Genomic DNA, 22,364 nt, shown 5'->3' with positions numbered 1-22,364 from the left:
GGGTAGAGCTGCAGACAACCAGAGCAGGACTTTGGCTATCCCTTAGTTCACTGCACTTTATTTCCATGCCTGGATGGGACCCATGGCATCTCAGTATGCCTGAGCACAGGATATGCCTCCGTGTGACTGAGGTCAGCAAGCTTTCCCTTGGTAGTGTTGCATGGAAATCACCGTGTGCTCCAGCTAGCCGCGAGCCACCGCTCGGCAGAGCCTCGGAATTCGTGTGCTGCAGAGCTGAGTGCCTCTAATTGCACGGCACCCTGGGGCTCGGTCTGCCCGAAATCCTTTTTGTACAGTTTAATTTACATTAGCCACTGTCGTTCACGTCCACATCAGGCACCATAGTTCACGTCCGTATTAGGCTGCTGGCTCCCAAGGCCGGCAGAAACCATTAAGTTACCCAGACCGTCTCTCAAGTGCTCTTGCAGAATTTCTCCCCTGACTGATTTGGGCCTTTCTTTTCATTTCCCAGAAAAATCGCTATGAGATTTATGTCAGCCTCCTGAAAGAAGGAGTGAAGGAGCTGCTGAGTGGAGGAGAGAACGATGCGCCAGGACTGAAGAAATCCCACTCAAGTCCTTCTTTGAATCAGGAGTCTCCAGTTAGTGCCAAGGTGAAGCGCAACGTCTCGGAGAGGAAGGACTACAGGCCAGAAACACCCAGCATTAAGCAGAAGGTCACTTAGGGCGGAAATGACAGCGAGGGGAACAGCCATGCAGCAAAGTACCGGTGGTCAAAATTTTTTTCATTTAATAACCTGTCCTTCACAAAAAATAAGTGCATCTGCCTGAATGGGGTGTTAGTGACATTTTCTATTGTATATTTTGCTGTTTCTGTGCAGATTGTGGGAGATGTCTTTGCTCCTGCTTTGCTTTGCTTTGTTAATTTATCATTTAGCAATTGAAGCATCGGGACTTTTTTATGTTGTTCTGTTTCTAAAGGAGCTGGGGGAGGGGTAGAGCGCTGTGACGTATATTCTGTCTCTTCCCCATTTATCTCCTCCCATCGGCATGTGGCTTTCATCTCTCAAGTCACTTGTCACTTTATTTACGTGGTGGGTGGGAAAAATAACTGGACAAGTGCTGCAGTGCTGTGAATGTAAGCTGTAGCTGCGAGAGAAGCTGTGCAGCTGCAGAAGCCTGGCTAGAGCCTGGGGTGCTGGGAACACTGGTTTCCTGTCAATGTGGGTCATGGTACTGGTACTTAGCAGCAGGTGCTACAGTATATAGTCACTGTTGCTTATTGTTACTGCATTGATGGTGGACCCACGAGTGTGAAGGAATGAAACCTGGAAACCTCTGGCAATGCTGGGATGATGGCATTGGAATAATTTGTTTGCTTCCTTCCAAGCGAAGTCTTCTCCTGAGTTTGCAGGCTGGAAAGCTGGAAAGTCTGGAAAGTATCCAAACCCGTACTGTCTCTGCTGTCACGGAGATTAGGGTTTACCCAGCTGGAATGACTCTCTGGGTTTTACATTTATTTGCAGAGGAGGCTGCTGTAGATGTCAGCCATTAGCATTATATATTAAAAACAAAGGGCCTCTGTGTAGTTTTCAACTATACGCTCTCACTTAGCTGCTATATAGAGCCTTATGATATATTGTGTCCTGTTGCTTCCCCTTCCAGGAGTTTCCTTGTTGGTGTGCACAGAGAGCTTCTTTCAGTTCCTCTGATAGTGACAAAGCACTTTGTCTTTTTTCTTCAGGAAGGGATTCTCCTCAGTTCTCCATTTTCCTGCTTTAGCTCACATATAGGTGGAAGAGTCTGGTGCAGACCAGAGGAGGGGACAGACATGTCCTTGCTGCAGACTAGGGTTTGATACTGTCCTGGCTACTCTGTGCCTAGAGGCCAGCACAGGGCAGCCTCAGCTTTGTCAGATCGTACCCTCCACCCACAGAGAACAAGCCCAGCTCACAGCTCCTGCATACCCTGCTCCAGGCTTTCAGAGGAGAGCGCAAGACAGGGAGACACCACCATGGGTAGAGCTTTCCATACCTGAAAGCCCACAGACCCTTGGGGTGGCCAGCAGTTTTCAGGCATAGAGAGTAGAAAGATGATGTAGAAATTATTTTCCTGCCTCCCAACCCCTCTTGCCTGGGCAGCATCATGGCTCTGCAGAGAGCAGTGGCTCTACTGTTACTTCACATCCTGGGTTTTAATCTCAGGTTTGATACTGGCTGACAGGGTGAGCTTGGACAGGTCTCTCCCATTTTGACTCACCCTTTTCCTATATGGAGTAGTGCAACCAAACTGGCCTTTCCTGCAGACTACCTTGGTACGTAATGTTGAGGACCATTTGAAAATTGTTTCTTGCTGTTGTTTTTGTTGTGCCTGGCACAGGACAGCCTTCCTGATGGATGCAATTCTTAATGCATACAGAAATGTCAAGATCAATGCAAGGACTGTTTAGAAATGCACTGGTGTTTCCAGCCCAAGTAGTCAAAGGGCCACACATCAAAAAAAATTGCCACCTGAGCGGATTTGTGTTCTGCCAGACTTCCCAAGGGTCCAAGTCAATTAATCTAGCTTATTGAACTGCCAGTTCAGTGGGCAGAACTGGGAGCGATCAAAGAGAAAAGGCCCTTAGCAGACACCTGTATTAGGGAGGGTTCGTAGCATACTGAAATCCAAAACCATGACACCATTGAAAGCTCAACAAAACTGATATTTTTACCAAGAGGTAGCCAACAAAACGAACAAACCCAAAAGAGAGGAAGGGGGAGAGAAACAAGCCCTCAGTACTACTTCCCCACTTACCTAGCTGTTGCCCATGAAGTTATCTTACCGACCTAGAGTGCCCACAATCACCCATAGCAGAAGCTGCATCCCTGGAGAGTCAGCAAGTTCACAAATTGGCAGGCGTCCGTGCCAAAAGGCAACATTGTCCTTGATGTGAAGCTTCCTGCCTTCCAAGAAAGACCTGTCTGCTTTTATACAATTAACTGAGTGACCTCAACCTAGGCAGGTGTGGCCAGCACTGCCCAGCCAGAGGTCCTCAGTCCCACCCTCTGTTATGTAAGTAATATCTCTTCTGCACACGTGTGGCCTTCCCTGTGCCTGCGTACTGCACCCGGGGGGGGTCTTTTCCAGATGAGTCTAGGGGTTTACTTCATACCCATAGTCTTCAGTCTCTCCTCCAAGCAACCTTGGAGGACGATCAGCCAATCATAAAACAGCAATTAAATATAGTGTATACAAGAACTCTCTCCAAGGACGAAGTTCCCGTTTTATCGGTGCTTGTTTTCTCATAACTTGGCAGAGAAAGAACAAAACTTTTACAGGTGGCTGGGCCAAACACAGACCAAAAGTATCAGCGTAATTAACCCCTGGTACAACAGTGCATGACTTGCCTCCCCCACTGAGTACCACCATGCAACAGCTTTCTCAGTGTTGTGCTGACTCTTGGCTGTAACGAAGATTTTGCGCTTTCAGGTGCTGGGAGGTTTGGGAGCAACTTGATCCTTGCAGCTGTGGCCTGGCAGCAAAACCAGATGGTACCATTTTCATAAGTGCATACACGTGCATCTGGCATCTGCCACTGGGAGCGGCCACTCCATGATGAAAGTCATGAGGTTGGCCCTAACCTCGCCAGCGTTGCTAAAAACTGCAGAAGTTATGCATTCTTACTGAGGTGGAGTTAACATTCAGTCCTCCTGAGGAAGAGTGATGCCTACTGCTGCTGGAGCCAAAGTGATGTGGTGCAGCTTGTTGGGTAGGGAGACTCAGTGTAGGCAGATACACGATAGGGCTTATTGGGAGGGATTGTTTGCATTATTAAGAGTGGTAGATCAACAGTTCATGGAAGGGAAAGAAAAGCTAGATGCCTGCAGCTGCTCATCATGCTCTGGAGGTTTAAAACAAATAAGTGGAACAGACAGAAGAAGAAATTCATTTGAGGAATGCCGAATGCATATTGGAGAAGAAAACTTGACCTGTCTGTTGTGCTTTAGGAGTGGTATTCCCCAGTTTAGTGTTTCCACTGAGACTCTCCAAACCACATGTCACTCACTCACTTCCCCCTTCCCCTCCCCTTGAGGCAGGCTGGAGAGGAGAATTGGAGGCATAAAAAGGTAAAGATTGCAGGTTGATATAAGACCAATTTACTGGAAACAGCAATGAGATAGGAAAATTAACAGTAAAGGCAACAGTATTAATAACAAAGTAGACAAGAGAGGCAAACAATTCACATGTGAATCTTTACCAGCAGGGCCTGACAATACCTGACCACACGCTTCCCACTATGTGACCTTCCCTCGTCCCTGAAAAATGATGTGGATGGTATAGGATAACCTCCTGGTCCTAGCCATGCCCCCTCCTGGGGCTACTGCAGAAATTAGCTCTGTCCTGGCCAGAGCCAGGACACTCTCTTGCATAACAACATTAGGGCACATGCAGGAGAAACAAAACCAAAAAAAGTGCAGATTTGTAAATGGGCCCTGCTAGGCTGTGAGGGTGAGGTTCACTAGAGGGTCTTTTTGAAGGCAGGCTAGAACATGCTTAGCAGGCCTCTTGTTATTATGGAGTGCAGTGGTTTAAATGGCAAAGAAGTGACTTTTGACTTCTTTTTCCTCTGGCTTTTAACATATTCTGGTTGCTGTAGACTCCAGTTAAATTGCTGAGCTCAAAAACAAATTACTCCTGTTTAATGCATTTTCCATCTTTGACACAGAAACTGGATAATTCCTCTTCAAAGTCATTGCAGAGAAGATGATTTGAAGCAATAGAAAAATTCAAAAACTGCAAAAATTATAATTTTTTTTTATTATTTATTCTCTATTTCCATGTATACTTGTTAATGGATTAGGGTATATTTTTTTAAGTCTCATCTGGGCTTATCATATGCAGTTTTTCACTGCATTTTTTAGTCATTTAACCTTTGTTGAACTTGGAGCACTCTTGGTGAGACTGCTGAGGCCTGTCCACTAGTTTACCCAGAATTTTTAGGTTCTGCTCAAGTTTTAATTAATGCCATTTTGCTCTGTTAGTTTACAATTTTTAAGCATGCCAGAGGCACCCATGTAAAAATGTGCATTTTGGAGGCCAGGCAAAAAATGCAATCCTGTTGTGAAAGGCTCATGTCCTCCCTTGGGAATGGGATCATCTACCAAGCAGTACTGTAATATCTGGTGATATTATAAAGTGGAGGTTCTCAGGAGGTTTCAGTGGTGCATCTCCTTGGGTGGCAGCATTGAGAGTCTGGCAGAGTGGTACCCTGCACCCTGCCCTTCTTTGCTGAAGTGTTTGCCTTTAGGAGAAATCAGTGCTTGAACTCAGCAACTCAGGAGCTTTGGTTACGGTAGGTAAGGATACTCTGCTGGTTTCCAGCCCTCCTCTGGGACTCAGCATGCACCAGAACTGTGTTTCAGTGAGCAGCCCTGCAGCTTCCGGGGGTGCTCAGTGTAAGCAGGAGTTACTGGCAGCCACCATGTGTGCAAGCCTTTGCAGTGATGCAGGGAGGCGTCATCCTTCCTTGTCAGCCTCCCTGTTGCAGCGTGCAGCCGTTGCTCAGGGAAAGCCTCTGCCTGCAGGCTGAGAGGAGGGATGCAAAGAGGGGAGCAGGATGGGGCCAACAGCTCCTCACTTCCCCCCTCTTGTGGTGCAGTCGGTGGTTGTGGAGGGACCCACCCTACTCTGAAGCACTGCTGTTGCTCACCCTCGAGGGGCTGAACCAACTTGTATCCCCAGCTAAGGAAGGAGAGACAGGAGAGGGCCTCTGCACCTGACAGCAGAGAGGTGAGGGAGAAGCGGAAAATTGCCTTCCCCTCTCCCCACTCAGCAACCAAAGAAGGTGAGGTACTCTCCTGAAGCCAAAACCACACTCTCCTCCATGAGTCATCAGGACGCAGGGGTCTGGTTGAGGTGGTTTTCATTCGTCAGTGGCTGCGAAAGAGACTCTCTGGACTGGCTGTGTGTTTGTGTGCATCTTGCAGATAAATCACGCATGGACCACTGAACATGACTACAGCTTCTAAATCCAGTATTTATGTTGTGTCTTTATTTGATGTAGAGAGATAAGTCAGCCAGCAGAGTGATTAATGCAGCAGAGCTATGGGGGAATGCTGTTCTGCTGCAACACTGGCTCGGGCAGTTTTTCATCTGTAGCCAAGCACTTGTAAATGGTTACCAGAAGCTTTCTAAGGGTTAGTAAACAGCTTGTCGCTTTAATGCTTTCCCTCTGATCCCACGTGCTCCCAGTCTGTCCGTGTCTAGGGGCTCTCCTGGAGCGCAGTGCTCGACACAGCCATGGTTTGAGCCAGAGTTTGGCGTAGCAGCCCTCCAGAGACTGGAATTGTGCAGTGACTTTGCACAGCTCCAGTGCATTGGAGTAACAAGGCTGGTTGCTCTTCTGACTTGAAACAGACAAAATTTTTGCCTTTCTCCAGTGGGGAAATGAGGTTGATTAGAGCAGGCCATTCAGTAAGGAGGTGGTTGTGGCAGTGGAGAAGGCTAAAGGTGACATAGTTATCACCAGGCTTCTTGAAGGCATTGTGTGGCCACGTTCTCCTCTAAAGTGGTGAAGGCTTTTCTCTGCAGATGGCATACTGCTTACTGTGTCTGCATTCGCCATTCCTAAATGAATTTTGGTCTTCTTGCAGTTAGTCTGACAGCTCCTCCTACTTTTCTGTCATGCTGCTCCTGTCTGTCATCTTAGCACCTCAGCTGCTTCTGTATAACAGGTCTGTTTCCTTCCATGCTTGCAGAAATCCAGAAAATTTGGCTGTCCCATCTTGCATTGAGAAAACCTGCTCTGAAGCAGTGCTGCGTTGAGTGGATAACCCCGTGAACAGCTTTTCTCTCTGCTTGTCGGTAGCCTGTGTTTCCAGCCACAGTTAGAGCTGGGAGGTGTGAGACCGAGTTTTAGACTGCTGTGATCCTCTAGTGTTACGCTGCAGGGATGCGAAGTACCCCCTCCCACACTCAGACCAAACACTTGCAACATTCCGAGCCTTCTAGTATCCAGGTTGTTGGAAACACTGTCTGCTTTTGCAGAGGCAAAGGCAGTATACACACCTTATGTCAAGTAGTCTTTTGGCTTGATGCTTGTTTAAAGTTTCCCCGGTATTGCTCTCCCCAGGCTCTGGGACATCACATCTGCTCTGAGAGGGCAGTTAATAAGTGCATATTTCTCACAAGAGCACAACCATTGCTCCCCAGCATGTGTTCCCAGCATCTGATATCTAGGCTGCCTAGAGGGCTGAACTGTAGAAGCTTTTTCAAAAAGAGCTAGTCAGTAGCTTGTGCTTTTTAGAGGATATTTTTAGCGCATATAGAATCAGTGTGCCTGGCCTCTCCTCTCTCCCAGCAGGGTAGTATAGGGAGCTGCTTCATCTGGAGCTTCACGGTGGGGACCTGAGCTCCAGGAAGCCACCAGAGAAATGGTACCACCTGAGCTGAGCAGCAGTACACAGGACAGTGATTCTGTAGGAGGGAAATGAGCCAGTGCCACCCTCCATGGCTGGTCACCTGCTGGAGGCTGTGTGCTCGAGCATTGCCCTCAGTGCTGGGGGTGATTAGAAACACTGGCTCTCTTTTCCCTCTAGATTGTGCTGCTTGAGGAACTATCCCTACCACCTGCTGCTTTTTTCTCCCTTGTGACAGCAACACCCTTATCCAGGGGTGCCATAGTCCCTTTGTGAGGAGACTGGTTTACATGAGAGCAAGGAGGACAGGTCCTTGGAAGAAGTGTCCCAATGCCATCTGGGAGTGTCTGCTCTGCTGATGGCAACATCCAGTTGAACAGTGTAAGGAGGTAGGCTCAGCCCTGCCTGAGACAATGTCCCTTGCTCATACCTTTTGTTAGCTGCACTGAGGTTATATTTTAGTTAGTTATTAGAGCCCTTCCCTTACCAAATGCAAGCAGCAGCTTTCCCAGAGGCCACACCATTGACCTGACTTTGCTCCTGTGATCAGAAGGAGCAAATTTGGGCCAGCCCAAAGGATTCTCTGTTCCCCCTTCCCCCTTTGAACACTTAATTATTCCATGAAAATTGTAAATGTTTAAAGAATGAGGGACCTCCCATGGCATCTGCTATTAAATCTGGGCCAGGAACAAGCTGCGGTACAGGCCAGAGGTTTATTTGGACCAATAAACATACATCACTTAGCAATGCAAGGATTGAAAGTGCTACAAATTATGAGGGAAGGACTTTTCTCTGATGTAAACTATTGTAATTAGTAGCCACTCTGTAGCAGTGGTCCTGTCTGTAACTCACCTAAAGGAGAACAGCACAGCAAGATACTTTTTTGTTTAAGCAGGCAAGATTTCAGGTCGTACCTAGTGGATAGCGTGGTGTAACCACAGAGCAGCCAGCCAAGCTGCCATGGAGGATTGTTTGACACAAAATCCTCTGACTCCCTCCTTGCTGGGAGAAGGGAGATCAGTGATGTTGAGTCTGTGTCACCGCATAGGGCAAACTCTACTGCTAACATAAGTCTTAACTCACACTCTTCTGAAAACCTCATGCTCAGTGCTATCAAATTCCGAAAGACTGTAGGATGAGAACAGGGGTGGGTTGTGGTTGGTATTTTTTTAAATTTGTACATATTCATGACAACTATGTCCTCTTACTCAAGGCTAGGATTATAATTTGGCTAAAAGAACAGAGTTTTTGGGGAGTTTGAAAACTTTGAAATCACTAGTCTCTGCGTGAGGTACACCCTGAGGCTTACATTCCTTGGTGAACATGTTTAAGTGATGCCTATAGATGTGTGTATATATTTCATAGGTATAGTATGGCTTCTGTGGCACAGCACTCCAAAGCCCGCTGTTCTTTTCTGAGGCTTATTTTGGTCAAAGCACTTCAGCAGCTGCAAACATTATTAGGATGCTTGTTGTTCTAGTTGTTCACAAATGAGGTTAAGCAGTCATCAGAGCTTTCGCAGATTTAGGGTATCCCTTGAGCTGCCTTGATCTCCATGTGTTGTCCACCAGGGGCTGCCTGTTGTTCTGCATGTTGAAAGCAAAGGCATATATTTCAGAGTCTTAAGCATGGGTTAGTGGGTGGGATTTTCTGCTAGCTTAATACTAGGCTAACTTTCTCCCTGTTTGTATCAGCCAATGCCTGCACCGGGAGCATCCATGCTGACTTCTGAAAATCATGCTCTGGGGATCTAATACACAGCTTTACTTCTGAAAATGTTGACCTTGCTCTGTGAACATTCAGCAAGGGGACATCATGTCCAAAATTGTCCAAGAAGGACAGGTGCCTGTGATGTCCCCTGCAGATACAACCGTACAGCAGTAGTGAGGGGTTTTTTTCTGCAACTGTACAGATTTCCAGAAGAGTGGTCATCAGCAGGGAAAAGAAGAGCAGCAGGGCTGAAATATCTTGGGCATCTCGTATACCTCCCAGAGGTTTCCCTTGGGATCTTTGAACAACCTCTTGACAAGTTGCTGGTCTCAGTAAAAAGATGTAAGGAAACCCAGTGGGTTTTCCTATTGTGCTCCAGCCAGGGCAACACTAGCATGATCTGCATAATATAGAGCAAAGCCTGAGGGTGTGATTCTTACCTGGAGTCATAAAACTCTTTCACACGCAGTTAGTTTGAAGCACTTGAGCAACTTCAGTGAAACTATGCCTTTGCAGTTCACTGGACCACGGCCAGAGCAATTGTGTCTTGCAGAACTGAGACACGAGTGAACTGCAGCTCAGAATGGTATGAAGGGGAACATCCCCATCACCTTGCTTTGGGCAAGCTGTAGTCCTGTAATTCTTTTTCAGACACTGAGCTTCTCCCTTGGGTTTCCTGCCTCCCATGGGGATGTAGTGGGAAGATGTGAGTGAGCACTGTCGCTCTCAGAATTGCAGTTAAGAAGCATCATTTACTTCCACCTGAGCTGTTGCAGTGTTGCTTTCTCTTAGGCTAAGAAAGAGGATTGAATTTTCAGTCAGTGTTGCATGGTAGCCAAATGGGAAGCATAACTCTTGGCAGTGGTAGTACAGAAAAAGGTTTTGCACATACCTGTACATACACCCTATACATCTCTTGTGTGCAGAACCAAACTTACAGAGCCTGCCAGCAGTCCTTGTAAGACCTTTTCTCTGGGTGGGCTCCTATCCCTTTTGCAAAGTGTTGGAACCTTCTTTCTGATAACCTTGAACTCAGTTTACTCTCGTCACTGAATTGCTGGAGTGTTTTTCATTCAACACACTAGAGACGAAGTCCCAGTCTCACTGCTTTGTGGTAACCTCTTGGTCTGCTGCGAAGCAGCAACTGAGGTAACCACTAAATCTTTTCCAGCAGCCTGGAACTTGCTGCTCTGACTCTTGGGGAGGTCATCATCTCAGGTTTGATGTTGTCCTACCACCAGGACACCCTCTTTTGTCCCTGGGAATATGCATGGCCAGAAAAGCATACTTGGAGGTCAGAGTCAGAGCTGTGCAGACTTAAGTCAAGCCCTGGTTCATGGGAGATGTTTCCATGTGCTGCTGATGTCCATAAGGACTCAAACGTATACTTGCTTACACAGAGATGTTTTCCTGAAGCAGAGTTGTCACTCTTTTCTACAGGTATCACAGGATGCCCTCCCTTATTCTGCTTCATATATCTGGTACTAGAATGATCATTTCCTGGTAAATGAAGGCACTTAATCAGTCCTCTTCCCCTTGGAAGAAGGGCTTTTGGGGATATTATTATATCATTTAAAATAATATTTTGGAATTTAAGTTTACATTGCTTTATTTTTCACTTGAGGTGACTGTATATAAATATTTTCCTCTATTTTATCATTGCTGATAAAGTAAGCCTACAGTATACAAACAAATAATTTGCCTTTGATGTATTGAAACTGTGAGATATAAAGTAGACTTCTCTCGTGTCCATGTTCCTGACTATAACTCTGTTCCTCTGTGTTTTTATAAGTTGGAATAAATGTTGCTTACGGGCAACAAAGAGCCTGCAAGCTTCCCAATAATTTTTATGTCATTGAAATCAAGCAACCCTATTGAAGGATCTCACATATGTATAATGATATATGTATATGTACAAACTTTAGAAAGAAATAAACCAAATGTATTTCATGTTCTGCAGTTGAGTGGGGTTTGTTTGTTTGTTTGTTTGTTTGTTTGAGCCCTGACAGTTGCTTCCTACAACCAAGAACACGATGGTGGTTTTACAGCAGCTGCCTGTCCTGCTCAGGGAGGTTACAGACCAATAAGCTGGTGCAGCCCTTTCCCTTCCCAGTGCACCCTTCTGACTTCCATCAGTCAGCAATTTCAAGGTTTCCTGAGCTGGAGCATACTGTGTGCCTTACAGAAGCACTGTCTGGATCTACAGGGCAGAGGCCAGTGCATCACCACAGAAATATACAGCAAATGGTCCTTACTAAACGAAACATGAAAAGAGGCCTGTGGTTGGGGTAACCAGCGGAGCCCAGGGCAGCTGGAGCATGTCTCTCCTCCTTTTGCTCATGTGCAGGAGCGAACATCCCTTCCAGCTGGGTAGCCTGCAGTTACCACTGCTTGCTGTAAAGAGACAGCAGGAAGAGGAGTAACTGGGTTTCCCAACACATGGGTTGAAAGAGGGAGGCTGTGGCAAACAGCTGCTCAGAAACGACTGGGAGTTGAAATTTGTGTGAGGTACTTTGTTTGAGGGCCCTGTTGAGGTTGAGAATTGCTGTTGACTTGGTGGATGGGAAGCAAGGACCCGTGAAAGGCAGAAAAGTCAGATGCTAAAGAAAAAGGTGAAGTGCAAAAAGGTAGAGATGGGAGTGGTTAAGAAACTAGGGCTATGCAAACTGAGAGGAAACAGTCTGTGCAACACACAGCAAACAGCCTTGTGCTTGCAGTTGGGTTGGACACAGCTCAACGTGGGAAGATAATACACTGTATGGAGAGTGAATAACAGGGCAAATGAAGAGGATGTGTCCAACACAGGTGGGGCATGCCCAAGCTTTCCTAGGACCTTGTACTTGGAGACAGTATTAAGGAAGACATGTTGTTTCTTACCAAGATTTGGGTGAATGTTTGACTGTCCTGAGATGATTATTTCATTGTATTTTTCCTCCTAGAGTGTCAGTGTGTTGCCATCAGATGAATGGCAAGACCTTCAGCACTCAAAATAGTTACGTGCTTGGGGTTGTTTTCACACTATGCCATGGGATGTCAGATTTTTTTTGTTGATTTTCCATCCTGGTTACCTCAAAGCACTTGGTATTTTTTTATTCCCGTGCATGCTCCTGCATTAGTATGTCTTTTATGAAAAGACTAAACAAAGTGGTATTAGGGATGGGTGGGAGTATTTTACGAAGATGTATTAAATGCCTCCTCTAAGCCCAAGTGAATGTTTGAACTGTGTCTGATGTTAATGTCAGTGCTGCTCACCACATCTTTTCTTATTTTGTCTTCCTAGCTGACAAAGTCAACACTGAGCGTCTTCTGGTGATTTTTCTGCCTGGAATCATTAGTCACATCACGTTGCTCACAATGCATTAAACTAGAACAAAATGACAGAACAGATGCAAAGTGAAAGACAGATGTATTTGTATTCTCTTCATTGTCCACTTTTGGTTCAAGTTTCCAAGTACAGAATGTAATTATCAAGGAAGTCTGAAAGAGCTAGCTTATATATGCAGGAGAAACCTCCACGGTCTACAGCAGCTACAAAAGTTTTTTTGACTATTTATAAATAATGTAGCATGAGAAAGTGACTTAGCCCAAAAGTGAGACTCAACTTGGTCTGAAATTGTCATGGGTTATCTCTAGATTAGAAATGAGAGCACTGATGTACGCAGTGGCCTCCTAATCAGCAAGGTAAGGGCAAAAATACCCAGTAGCTTTGGGGTATCATGTGATGATGACCCAGGTTTTCATTTTTCAGGTCATCACACACCTGTTTCATGTTTGCTGCTAAGTTGATATTTTCCAAAAGAAATTATGTCAGCCACTATGCTGACTATTTCTCTCAGAAAAAGGACCGTCCTAGAAAATATGTACTGCTACACAATATCTAGCCAGCTTGCCAGGTTTGCTGTGTCATGATCATGTTCACTTTGGGGCATCTCTTCCAGTCCCATTCCACAGCTAGTTTTTGGGTGGATCAGTACACAAATGATGTGGGTCTTTGTTTTGCTGGTCTTCTTTCACAATAAGATGCAAAGAGAAGGAGCTTAACTAGGTGGAGGAATGAAGGCTAAGTAGACTTATTTGCCTCAGAGAATGTGTAGGGTAAGGTATTGCTATTATGAACTGGAGATCTAGGAGGTTTTGATCCCCTATACCCAAACAGGGTGTATCAGTAATATTTTATAAAGCTGAGATTACCCCAATAACAACTCTGGGAACCCCAGACTTTGGTATAGATTTTGCTGAATCTGGCCAGTGAGATAAACTAACAATGGATGTGTCGTGCCTTAGGGAGGAACTTGGGCAGGGAAAGGGAGGCACAACAGTGGCAAAAAGGTTGTTTCAGGCAATAGAAACAGTGATGAATAAGGCATAAAATCAGGTAAGGAACAAAGGACAGGGGAACCTTCTGAAAGGAGGAGTGCAGATCTTACAGATGCATCACTGATTTGCAACCTGAGCCGTCAGGAATCCCCATCTGACTTTCCATCAGCACTAAAAAACTTGCTGTGGGAGGATGGGCTGCAAAGGAATAGATTTCCACCATGGTGATAGGTCTTGTAGAGCAGGGAAGGTGATGAATTTGTGAGTGAGTAGTTGATGTATGTGATTCATAAGATTTAGGAGTGTGAAATTAACAGCTTTATAATTGTGTGTAATAGGGTGGAAAACAGTATAATTGCAGATTAGGAATAGTGGTGTGTTTATTTAATAATTAGTATATTGATTACTTAATAGATTGACCATTTCCTTAATAACGTGTTGCTCAATTACTAAAGTCTGTAATTTCCTTCTATCAGTTACATCTTGGTCTTGCAATCTAAATGGAGGGAGTTGCTTCCTGAAATAGCAGTTACACTGGGGGAAGGAATGGTTCCTACCTAGTCTTTACTTGCTTCAGCCACAACACGTTGAATGACTTAAGAGCACTGCAAGGATGTTTGTAGGAATATTTGTAAATATTTGAATTAAGCCAGGGACCACAAGCCACAAGCTAAATAGGATGAGTCTTGAGAATACAAACACAGTAAAGAGGACATGTTGGGAAAGCAAGGTCTATGAATTAAAATCTCAGGGACAGACTTTTATAGTGCACAAGCATTGTGTTTTCACAACTAACAACACTACTTGTCTGCATGTGTAAAGGTACTGAAGGGCCTTTACTGACAGTCTTGAAATGTAGGTGAAATGTACTGTACAGATGGCTAGAATTTTGCAGAAAAGAAAGCAGAATATAGCATCAAAGACTGAAAACCCTGTAGAAAAGATGATTGCAAGGATGATTTGCCCAAGGCGAGAGCGACCAGGAAATGTTTGAAAGCCAGAGACAAGACAAACACTGAACAGGACTGTAAATAAAAAGCATGGGAGGCAACTGAACAGTACACAGATTCAGTTATCATTGGAAATGGCAATCCATTAATAGGAAAGGAGCAGCCTCTTATGAAGGTTGCCTAGCCCCTCCTTTATCAGAGTGCTCTTTTGGTGAAAAGTTCTCATACCCCCACTGTTTGCAGAGGCATTTTGAACACTTGGGGCTGCCATGAGGTCAGGACAGCATGCTGTGTGCTGGCCTTCAGGGAGAGCTGCTCAGAGCTAGCCAAGGTAAATATTCCCTCCTGGGCTTTGTAGCTTAGAAGCTGGCAGCATCCATGGATCTGTGCACTGTCTGCAGGATGGGGAGTGTCTTTGAAGAAAGGACAGTAAGAAAACCCAAAACCAAGCTGAATCCCATTTTCCATCACCACTATACTGAGATTGTTCAAAATATGTGATTTGGGTGGGTGGGTATTTTTTGTTTTCTTCTCCCCTGAGAAAATGTGTTTTTTCAGCCAGAAATCCTCTTTCTAATCTGCCTCACTCAGAAGTGCAGTGTAGATATGTGCTGTCAGCATTTTGGAAGGTGACTATTTTTAGTCAGCTTGAGTGACCTTCTCCTCTCTGCCCAAACGTCCAGTGTGAAAAAAGCAGATATTCTCTTTTCAAGGCAGTTACAACTGAGACTTGTTAACCAAGATGTGTGTCACCAAACATTTGTTGGGGGTGCAGTCTTCAGGATGGATGTATGCCCTGTCCTTTGAGGAAAAATGGTTTTGATCAAGGTGATGACGGGGATGCTGCTGTGAGGGTGGGTGTGGAAAATGCTCCTACCCAGTCAGGAGTGCATATGTGATACCCAGCTCGTGGTGCACACTGCTTCTTGCCTCATTTCCTCCCATCCCGTCCCATCCCAGCCTGAACTGTGATGGGCACCCCATAAGCACAAGTACTGAGACTGGGATGGATGGAGCCAGTGCCATTAGCAGTATACTTACCTGAGTAATAAAGACACCAACTACCACATCCCTTGGCTTCTCCCAAAGAGATGCTCACCTGTGGGAGGAATTTGCAGTGATCTGTGCCTGGGGCAGGAATAATTTCTGTGTCTGGCTGCTGGGACAGTTCTGTGGGGGCCTTGCAGCCAGGCAATGATAGCAAGCATGGTGTAAAACCCAAGTCCTGTTACCACAGCCATACCCACGCTGCGTTTCTTAGGCAACTGAGGTGTAGGCGGCAGTTAGAAGTTGTAATTGTTTCGTGGGGGTAAAAAAAGCCCATACACACACACACACACACACACACACACACACACACACACACACACACACACACAAAATTAAAATTAAAAAATGAAGTGCTCCTTCTCTTTAGCTGCAATTTCTGACTGCACTTTAGACAAATTGTCGGAATCCGCATTCCCACTGGCAGGGAGCCAGGCTCCCTGGCACGCTGATTAAATGGTGTGTGGGTAAAAATGTAGGCAGATGATGGGGACCTGGTACATTGAAACCTTGGAGAGCTGCGTTTTCCTTTGCTGCTGCTTTCTTTTTCTCTCCAAACTCCTTGCGGGCTGGTTTTCTGGCCATCCCTCACTGGGTCTGTTTTGGGGTCTGAACATCCAACTTTGGGAACTGAGAAAAAGTGTGAAGCCACAGAGGCAGCTGCTCATGGTACATAACCCTTAGCTGCTTGTTCGCCTGCAGGTGGGCACGTAACCCTCTGAGTGCAGTGAAGGTAGTCGAGACACCAAAATGTTGGGCTACAGCAAAATACAGGGAATTTTTGCAGGTGGATGGGAAACCTCTTCTGCGAAGGACCCAGTCAGAGAGCAAAACACATGCTTCTGGTCCAGATTCAACCTTCCTAGGATCTCCATCTGTGACAGCTGCTCTGAGGGGTATGACCTTACTTCAGTGAGCTGTGCTGCCTTTTTCCAGCCTGGGGCACTGGGCTCCCTCCAGCTGACAAGCACTGGAGTTGGGGAGTTGGAGACATCAGCTTTCTAGTCAATCTGCTGCTTTGATCTTGCAGCTGTAGCATTTCCACTGCCTTGTGTGTGAAGACTGAAGACCATCATTCCCAGGGTATGTGTCTGCCTGTCACGGAGGGCACCCTTGATTTACATTGACTTGCTTGTTCACTTATGTTTCTCTTAGGGCTTGACAACACTCAGTCAGGAAAGTGAGTTGACCAACCCTCTGAGCCACAGCACACATTGATTGGAGACTATTTTCATGAACATAGTGGCTGAGCTCCAGTGTGACTCAAGGTCACCCCACTCCCCTGTGGGAGCTGAAGCCACCTCAAGGGGTTTGACTGGGTAGCTGCACTTGAAGTGATGTAGCCCTGCTTTTAAAATGTGTGAGCTGCACTGCACTGAACAGTGGTGTGGACATCCCAATTCAGAGGCAGGGTGGTATCCATGCAGTCTAGCTTCCAGAGCAAGGCAAGATGATTCCCATTTTAAAATATGGACATACGAGCTCAATCTCCTTTTTAAATCCCACAGCAACTTGATTCACATCTTTGGCTGATTCCTCTTGAACTTTCTAAGAGATCTGGCACAAACAAGTCTCTAGAGGTATTTTGCAGCCCTCTGGGCTCTTGATGCACTTGTGATTCATCAGATGTGTCTTGATGTTTACTTCAGTGTGCAGCCTGACTGACAGGGCCTCCTTGCCAAGCATTGGGAGCTGCACAAGTCCTGTGGGGGCTCACGTGTGCTGACCATGCAGTCTGGGGCTCAATTTCTCAGGATTACAGGCAAGGGTCTGGTTCTGCTGGCAGGAGCTGCCTGAAGGCTGAGGTTCTCACACCACACCTACACCGTGGTCTGCCTCTGTGCCCAGCAGCTTTCACCCTCAGCTTCCCCAAGGGCAGACTAAGGTCAGAGCTGCCAGAACTGTGCCTGCCAGTTCTACCTATGCTGTTTAAACTGCAAGCTCTCCAGAACAGGGGCTTTGACCATGCACATTCAATTGCAATAAGTATTAGTCCTTATGGTTTGTGAACTGCTTGGCTTTCAGAGACTGGCACGACTTTAATGCAAAACACCTGGCACGGTATTTTATGAGCCCTGGGGACAGTTTAACTTGTTCAAATGTGTACTTGGCTTTGAGTCACCGATGTGATCCATCAAAGGAGCAGTCTCTTCCCTCTGACTCACCAAGGCCGGTCCCTTGAATTTGAGGAGTTTAAATATCCACTTGATTCAAGTATTAAGGAGTTTGACTTGAAAAATTCTGGCTGCTGAAATCACAGTGGAGGCAACTTACCCCACCTCCTACAAGTCCAAGGAAAGATGACTCAGGTACTAAAGTCAGAGGACATAAACTGAGAACTGAGCATTTTGGGCAACAAACTGTAGATTCACTGGGATGCCAGACCTAGAAAACTTCTCTTGTAGATTTGTTTGATCTATCTCTCATCTAAATGGCTTCAAAAAGATGAAGAAATCCAAATCCACCCTGATGTAATTGGATTTTCAGGTTTGTCATTTCACTCTGGGGAACCTTGATTTTGCCAAAGGACATTAAAATAAGGGAGAAAAAAACCCACCATGCCCTTCCTTGTCAATTCAGGTGCCACCTGTTGAAGTACAAGTTTTATTCCATATTTCCTTGGCAGGTATGCCTTGAGGTGTGGTGATTTTCTGCAGCCCTTGCACTGTTTCACCTTGAATAGTGTAATGCTGTTATGGTTATTGCAGTTTCTCTTCTGACTGCTGGTATTACTTGTAGCAGTTGTGTCATCGGAGTATGTCATTCTTTGCTTATCTGTGCCCCTCAGTGCTTTTATCAGTTGCTCTAACTGACCACATCATGTTGTATCTTCTCCCTGATCTAATGTCCCCTAGGTGGAAAATGAAGCACATAAAACCTAAGTAAATTTGTGAGCACATATGGAAGGTGAATTCACCTCTCCCAGAAAAGGCAATGAATGACTTTGTGTCAAAAGTCCTTTTCTAGCTGCCCCCAGTACTTTGACAGCTTCACCTACTTCGTGAAGATCATTCCTTCTTGGTTTTATCCTTCATTATTGCTGTCTGTTTAGTTTTGAATTCAGGGAAGACTTTGCAACTGGCTGAACCTCTGCAATTCTAACACCTCTAGCACACGTGCTGCTCTCTTGGCTCTGTGCAGAACTGACTTTCAGACCAAGCAGTAGAACTGGACAAATGTATTTGTGGTGACCTGTGCTACAGCCATTACCTGAGCTCAGAGTTGTGCTCTGCTAAGCAATGTGTTGGCCTCCCACACCTCCAGACTGTGGATTTGTTCCAAAGGTTTATACCCAAGCTGAAATTCAGGGGTGAGAAGTTTATTGGACATTTTGCCATTAAATGTTGATAGGGTCAGGACGCACTGGCTTGCTGCAGAGCATGAAGATTAGTAGACAAAATAATTAGGAAAGACAGAGAAACAAAGACAAGAAACAGGCACACTTTGGTCATTTGCCCATGATCAGATGACTGTTACTGTTAACTGTTCTTAAAGCTGGTTTTACTCACAATAAACAAAACTAGGAGCTGCTTTGATTAAAGGTGGAGGTTAAGTCTGCCCTAGCAGTGGCTTCCATTCTGCCAGGTGGGAAAAGGAAAGCACAACTTCAGAGAAAGTTAAGCCCTAGCCCCTGTTTTCTTGCTTAAGCACAGTATAAATTGCACAGCAAAATTCATACAACATTAGCCAAATCTCCTTATTAATTTCACTCTAGAAGAAATCATAAAAACTTAGTTTTAATATGAAATATTCAATTTCTTCTCTGTTTGTTTTTTAATTCTTTATGTATAATTTAAATAATTTACTAAAACAGAAAATATTATATGTGGATATATCAGATTACAGTTAAGCTGAAGAAGAGGGACAAGGATACTGGAAACTGAAGGACTTACCAAAACTGTAACAAAGTATTTTGAAGGCAAGATTTTTTCCTTGGGTGATGCAAATAAGAAATAGTCCCTGATTTTAAGGCTAGAAATGACCTTGTTGATAATGTGCTAGAGCCAGCACTGCTCAGTCTGCAAAGCACTGGTCGGGGTTATTATTTGTGGCACTAAGCTGGTGCCACATGATGACAACAAATGAGTTGACTGACTTTGCTGTCTGCTTTAGTACGATGTGTGATGAGTGATGAGTCTCAGTTTTTGCAAAGGGTTCTCCAGAAAAATGTCACCCTGTAGTTCCCACACATTTGTACTTGGAAAGCCCTGATGGAAAGACTTCAAAGGACCCATCTTGTGCCTAGGTAAACTGCTTTTCACTTGAAAAAAAAGGTGCCATGCTTGCTGTGCCTGTGCATATACCATGTAGCCACAAGGTATTTGTAGCACTGTGAAAAACAACACACAAACTCCATCCAGCAGGATGAAAATGTGGTGTTCTGATATCTCCCAGTGCTACTGGAGTTTCTAAAGCAGTTACTGGCTTTCTATGTGCATCCCTGGACTGCCTCTCTCGAAAGTGGAGGATGGTGATGTGGGGGTGCAGAGGGAAAGCTTTCAAGCTGAAAGTCCCTCTTGTTCCTCCACAGACCTGAGCTATGCCTGAACCCACCAAGTTTTCCAAGTCAGATTTATCCTCTGACTTTCCAAAATGCCATTGCCCCCAGCTCTAAGCATGAATGCCCCCAGGAATATCCAAGTCCTGTGTTCTTCTGGCTGCCCCACAGCAAGCCACATGTAGTGCTTTGCCCCAAACCCCTGAGCTGCAACAGGGTGCAGCACCTCTTTGCTGCCAAACTCACTCCTCACTGTTGGTCTGTGGATTTGCTTTCTACCTGCACTGTCTGTCAGTGCACAGCTGCAAGGCTTTCTTGCTCAGATGGCTGCTCTCATCTGAGCCCAGATTATTGGGGTACATCCTTCCTGATGGTCCCTGTTAGCTCTCCCACCAGTGGCACCCTCCCAGCTGCCCTGAGCTGAATAAGATGGGGAAATCTCCCCCATACTCAGCTGGCAGGCAGGGAGGGAAGTGCGTGACCTGCACAGGGCAGGTCTCCTGCCAGGCCTGTGCTGCTCTGCCAGCGCTTCTGGAGAAGTCAGAGGGGTCACAGCAGCAGTGAGAAATGCTCCCCAGAGGTAGAGGAAGAGCTCATCTGCCTTCTGGATGGCTTAGTGGGCCTGTCTGGCAAGGCGGGGATGAAAGATTGGTGGCTGCAGCCATGGATGCTCCGGGGGAGGGAGGGGAAAAGGTGGGAGCACCCTAAATGTGCCAGAGCAGAACTCAAAATGTCCCATCAGCATGGAACACCCCCTGTCACAGTTCCGGGGATGGTGGTGCTCTGGGAGAGTGGCAAGGGAAGTCTGCCACCAGAATGGGCTGAAGGGCTGAGAAGCGGGGAAGAACCTAAACCCAGTGCTGTGAAGAAGTCTGGATCAGAGTAGCCTGACAGAGGCTCTCGGAGGACAAGGGAACGGGCAGCAGGGGAGGCTTACAGAGGGTGCAGGGACAAGGTCAAGCAGGTGGTGCATGAGAGAAGCACTGTCATCTCCATGCCTTGTGCCAAGCCTTGGCCTCGAGATGTTTTGGTGGTGTCAGTGTTGGCGAGTCATGAGTCATTACTCAGAGCCTGAGTATGCATCCTGCATCACTTGAAGCTTCCCACCTGATCGAGTTGTGCCACAGGGTGTTGATGGGGTTGGCAAGATAAGAGAGGGGGTAGAACTTGCTAGATGGAGCTTGATGTTCCTCTTTGGGCAAAAAAAAGTTGCTGCTATGATTATTCACCCTTTCTGAGGCTATTAGTAGGCTGTAGGCGTATTGGGTTTCAAGAAAAGCATTACCCATTTAAAAGTCAGATTTAAAAAAAAAAAATCAGCAACAAACTGTGTTTCTGAATAGAAATATGAACTTCTGGAGAGCCAAACACTTATTTATTATTGCTGAGAAGTCAACTGCTTCTGAGAAACCTGGCTTCTTGTAGTTTCAAATCTGATGCAGTTGCACGTGGGGACGGTTCAGTGGTGGGAGCTTTCACACAGATCAGAAGCACAATGGGTGCAGGAGCAGAGGGAACAGTTTGTGCGTTGCATCACAGCAGCTAAGAAAGCCATATGGGAAATATCAGCCTCCCGTCAGCCACGCAGGCATACATCTCCATTCTTTCCTCTCCAAATGGCTCCCGCTTTAGGGGTCCATGAGGAATGGAACGCTGTATTGGGAATGCAATCACTGATTGCAGAAGAAAAGGCAGTCCTTGGCAAAGAAGTTATCATTCAAGCTTTGTGCCTGTTCCAGAAAAGCCAGGACTTAACATTCTTCCTAAGTAAAGGGAAAGGAAGGATGAAGTGGGGCAAACCACTGTGCATTTTAAACAGCTCTGATTCTGAGATGGAACTTTATGTTAAACACCATGATTCATCTCTATTTATTTTGTTAAGCAGTGAGCAAGCAGAAAGTCTAGCAGCTGAAATGATGTGCCTGAGAGACTCCTGGCAGGCAATCCATCAAGCAACTATTGATTAGTGCTGCCACAGGAGCCATTTTGCACAGTAAGACCTTTATTTTTTACTCTGAAAAATGCTCACTTGGATGTAAATTAACTGAAGGTGTTATCTCACTTGTTAGGGCTGAACTGGGAACGAAGGTTTGCTCTCCTAAGAGCAGAAGTGTGGAAAGCATAGCAAGAGCCATGAGGAAAAAAACATGGGTAAGATTCCAGGGCTTCAGGAGGTGTTCTTTCCCTAAAAAACGAGGAGAGAAGGGAAAACCAAATATTCCCCTAAGGAAGATAGCACGATATAACTGAAAAGTCCTCCAGTGGGCTGTAGTGTCCAAACAGTGGCTTGCTGGTAATGGTGCTACTGAACAGCCCAGCCTCACTCACCTCCTGTGGTGCATAATATGAAGGAAATTAAAGGTGGTAAAGGTACAATAAAGGTGCTATGATACCATTTAGCCCTGCTCTACACTGCCTGCATTGCCCCAATAGCATGCATGTCAGTACAATGGATAAGCCAAGCTTTGCTCTCACAGAAGAG

At 45.8% G+C, this 22,364-nt stretch overlaps 1 protein-coding gene across 7 annotated transcripts in view; it reads left to right on the top strand.

Annotated features, from left to right (window-relative positions):
- The window catches only part of PSD3 (pleckstrin and Sec7 domain containing 3), a 118,449-nt gene extending 107,424 nt beyond the window's left edge, over positions 1 to 11,025 (top strand). For all 7 annotated transcript variants that reach the window (XM_032674651.1, XM_032674652.1, XM_032674654.1 and 4 more), the window contains one exon: positions 473 to 11,025. In XM_032674651.1, the coding sequence (XP_032530542.1) occupies positions 473 to 685 (213 nt within the window). In that variant the 3' untranslated portion in view covers positions 686 to 11,025. The remainder of the gene's footprint in view (positions 1 to 472) is intronic.
- The last annotated feature ends 11,339 nt before the right edge of the window (positions 11,026 to 22,364 follow it).

Source organism: Chiroxiphia lanceolata, chromosome Z (genome assembly GCF_009829145.1).
Source record: "Chiroxiphia lanceolata isolate bChiLan1 chromosome Z, bChiLan1.pri, whole genome shotgun sequence".
Classification (NCBI taxonomy): Eukaryota; Metazoa; Chordata; class Aves; order Passeriformes; family Pipridae; genus Chiroxiphia; species Chiroxiphia lanceolata.
This window is presented reverse-complemented; position numbering and strand designations above follow the sequence as displayed.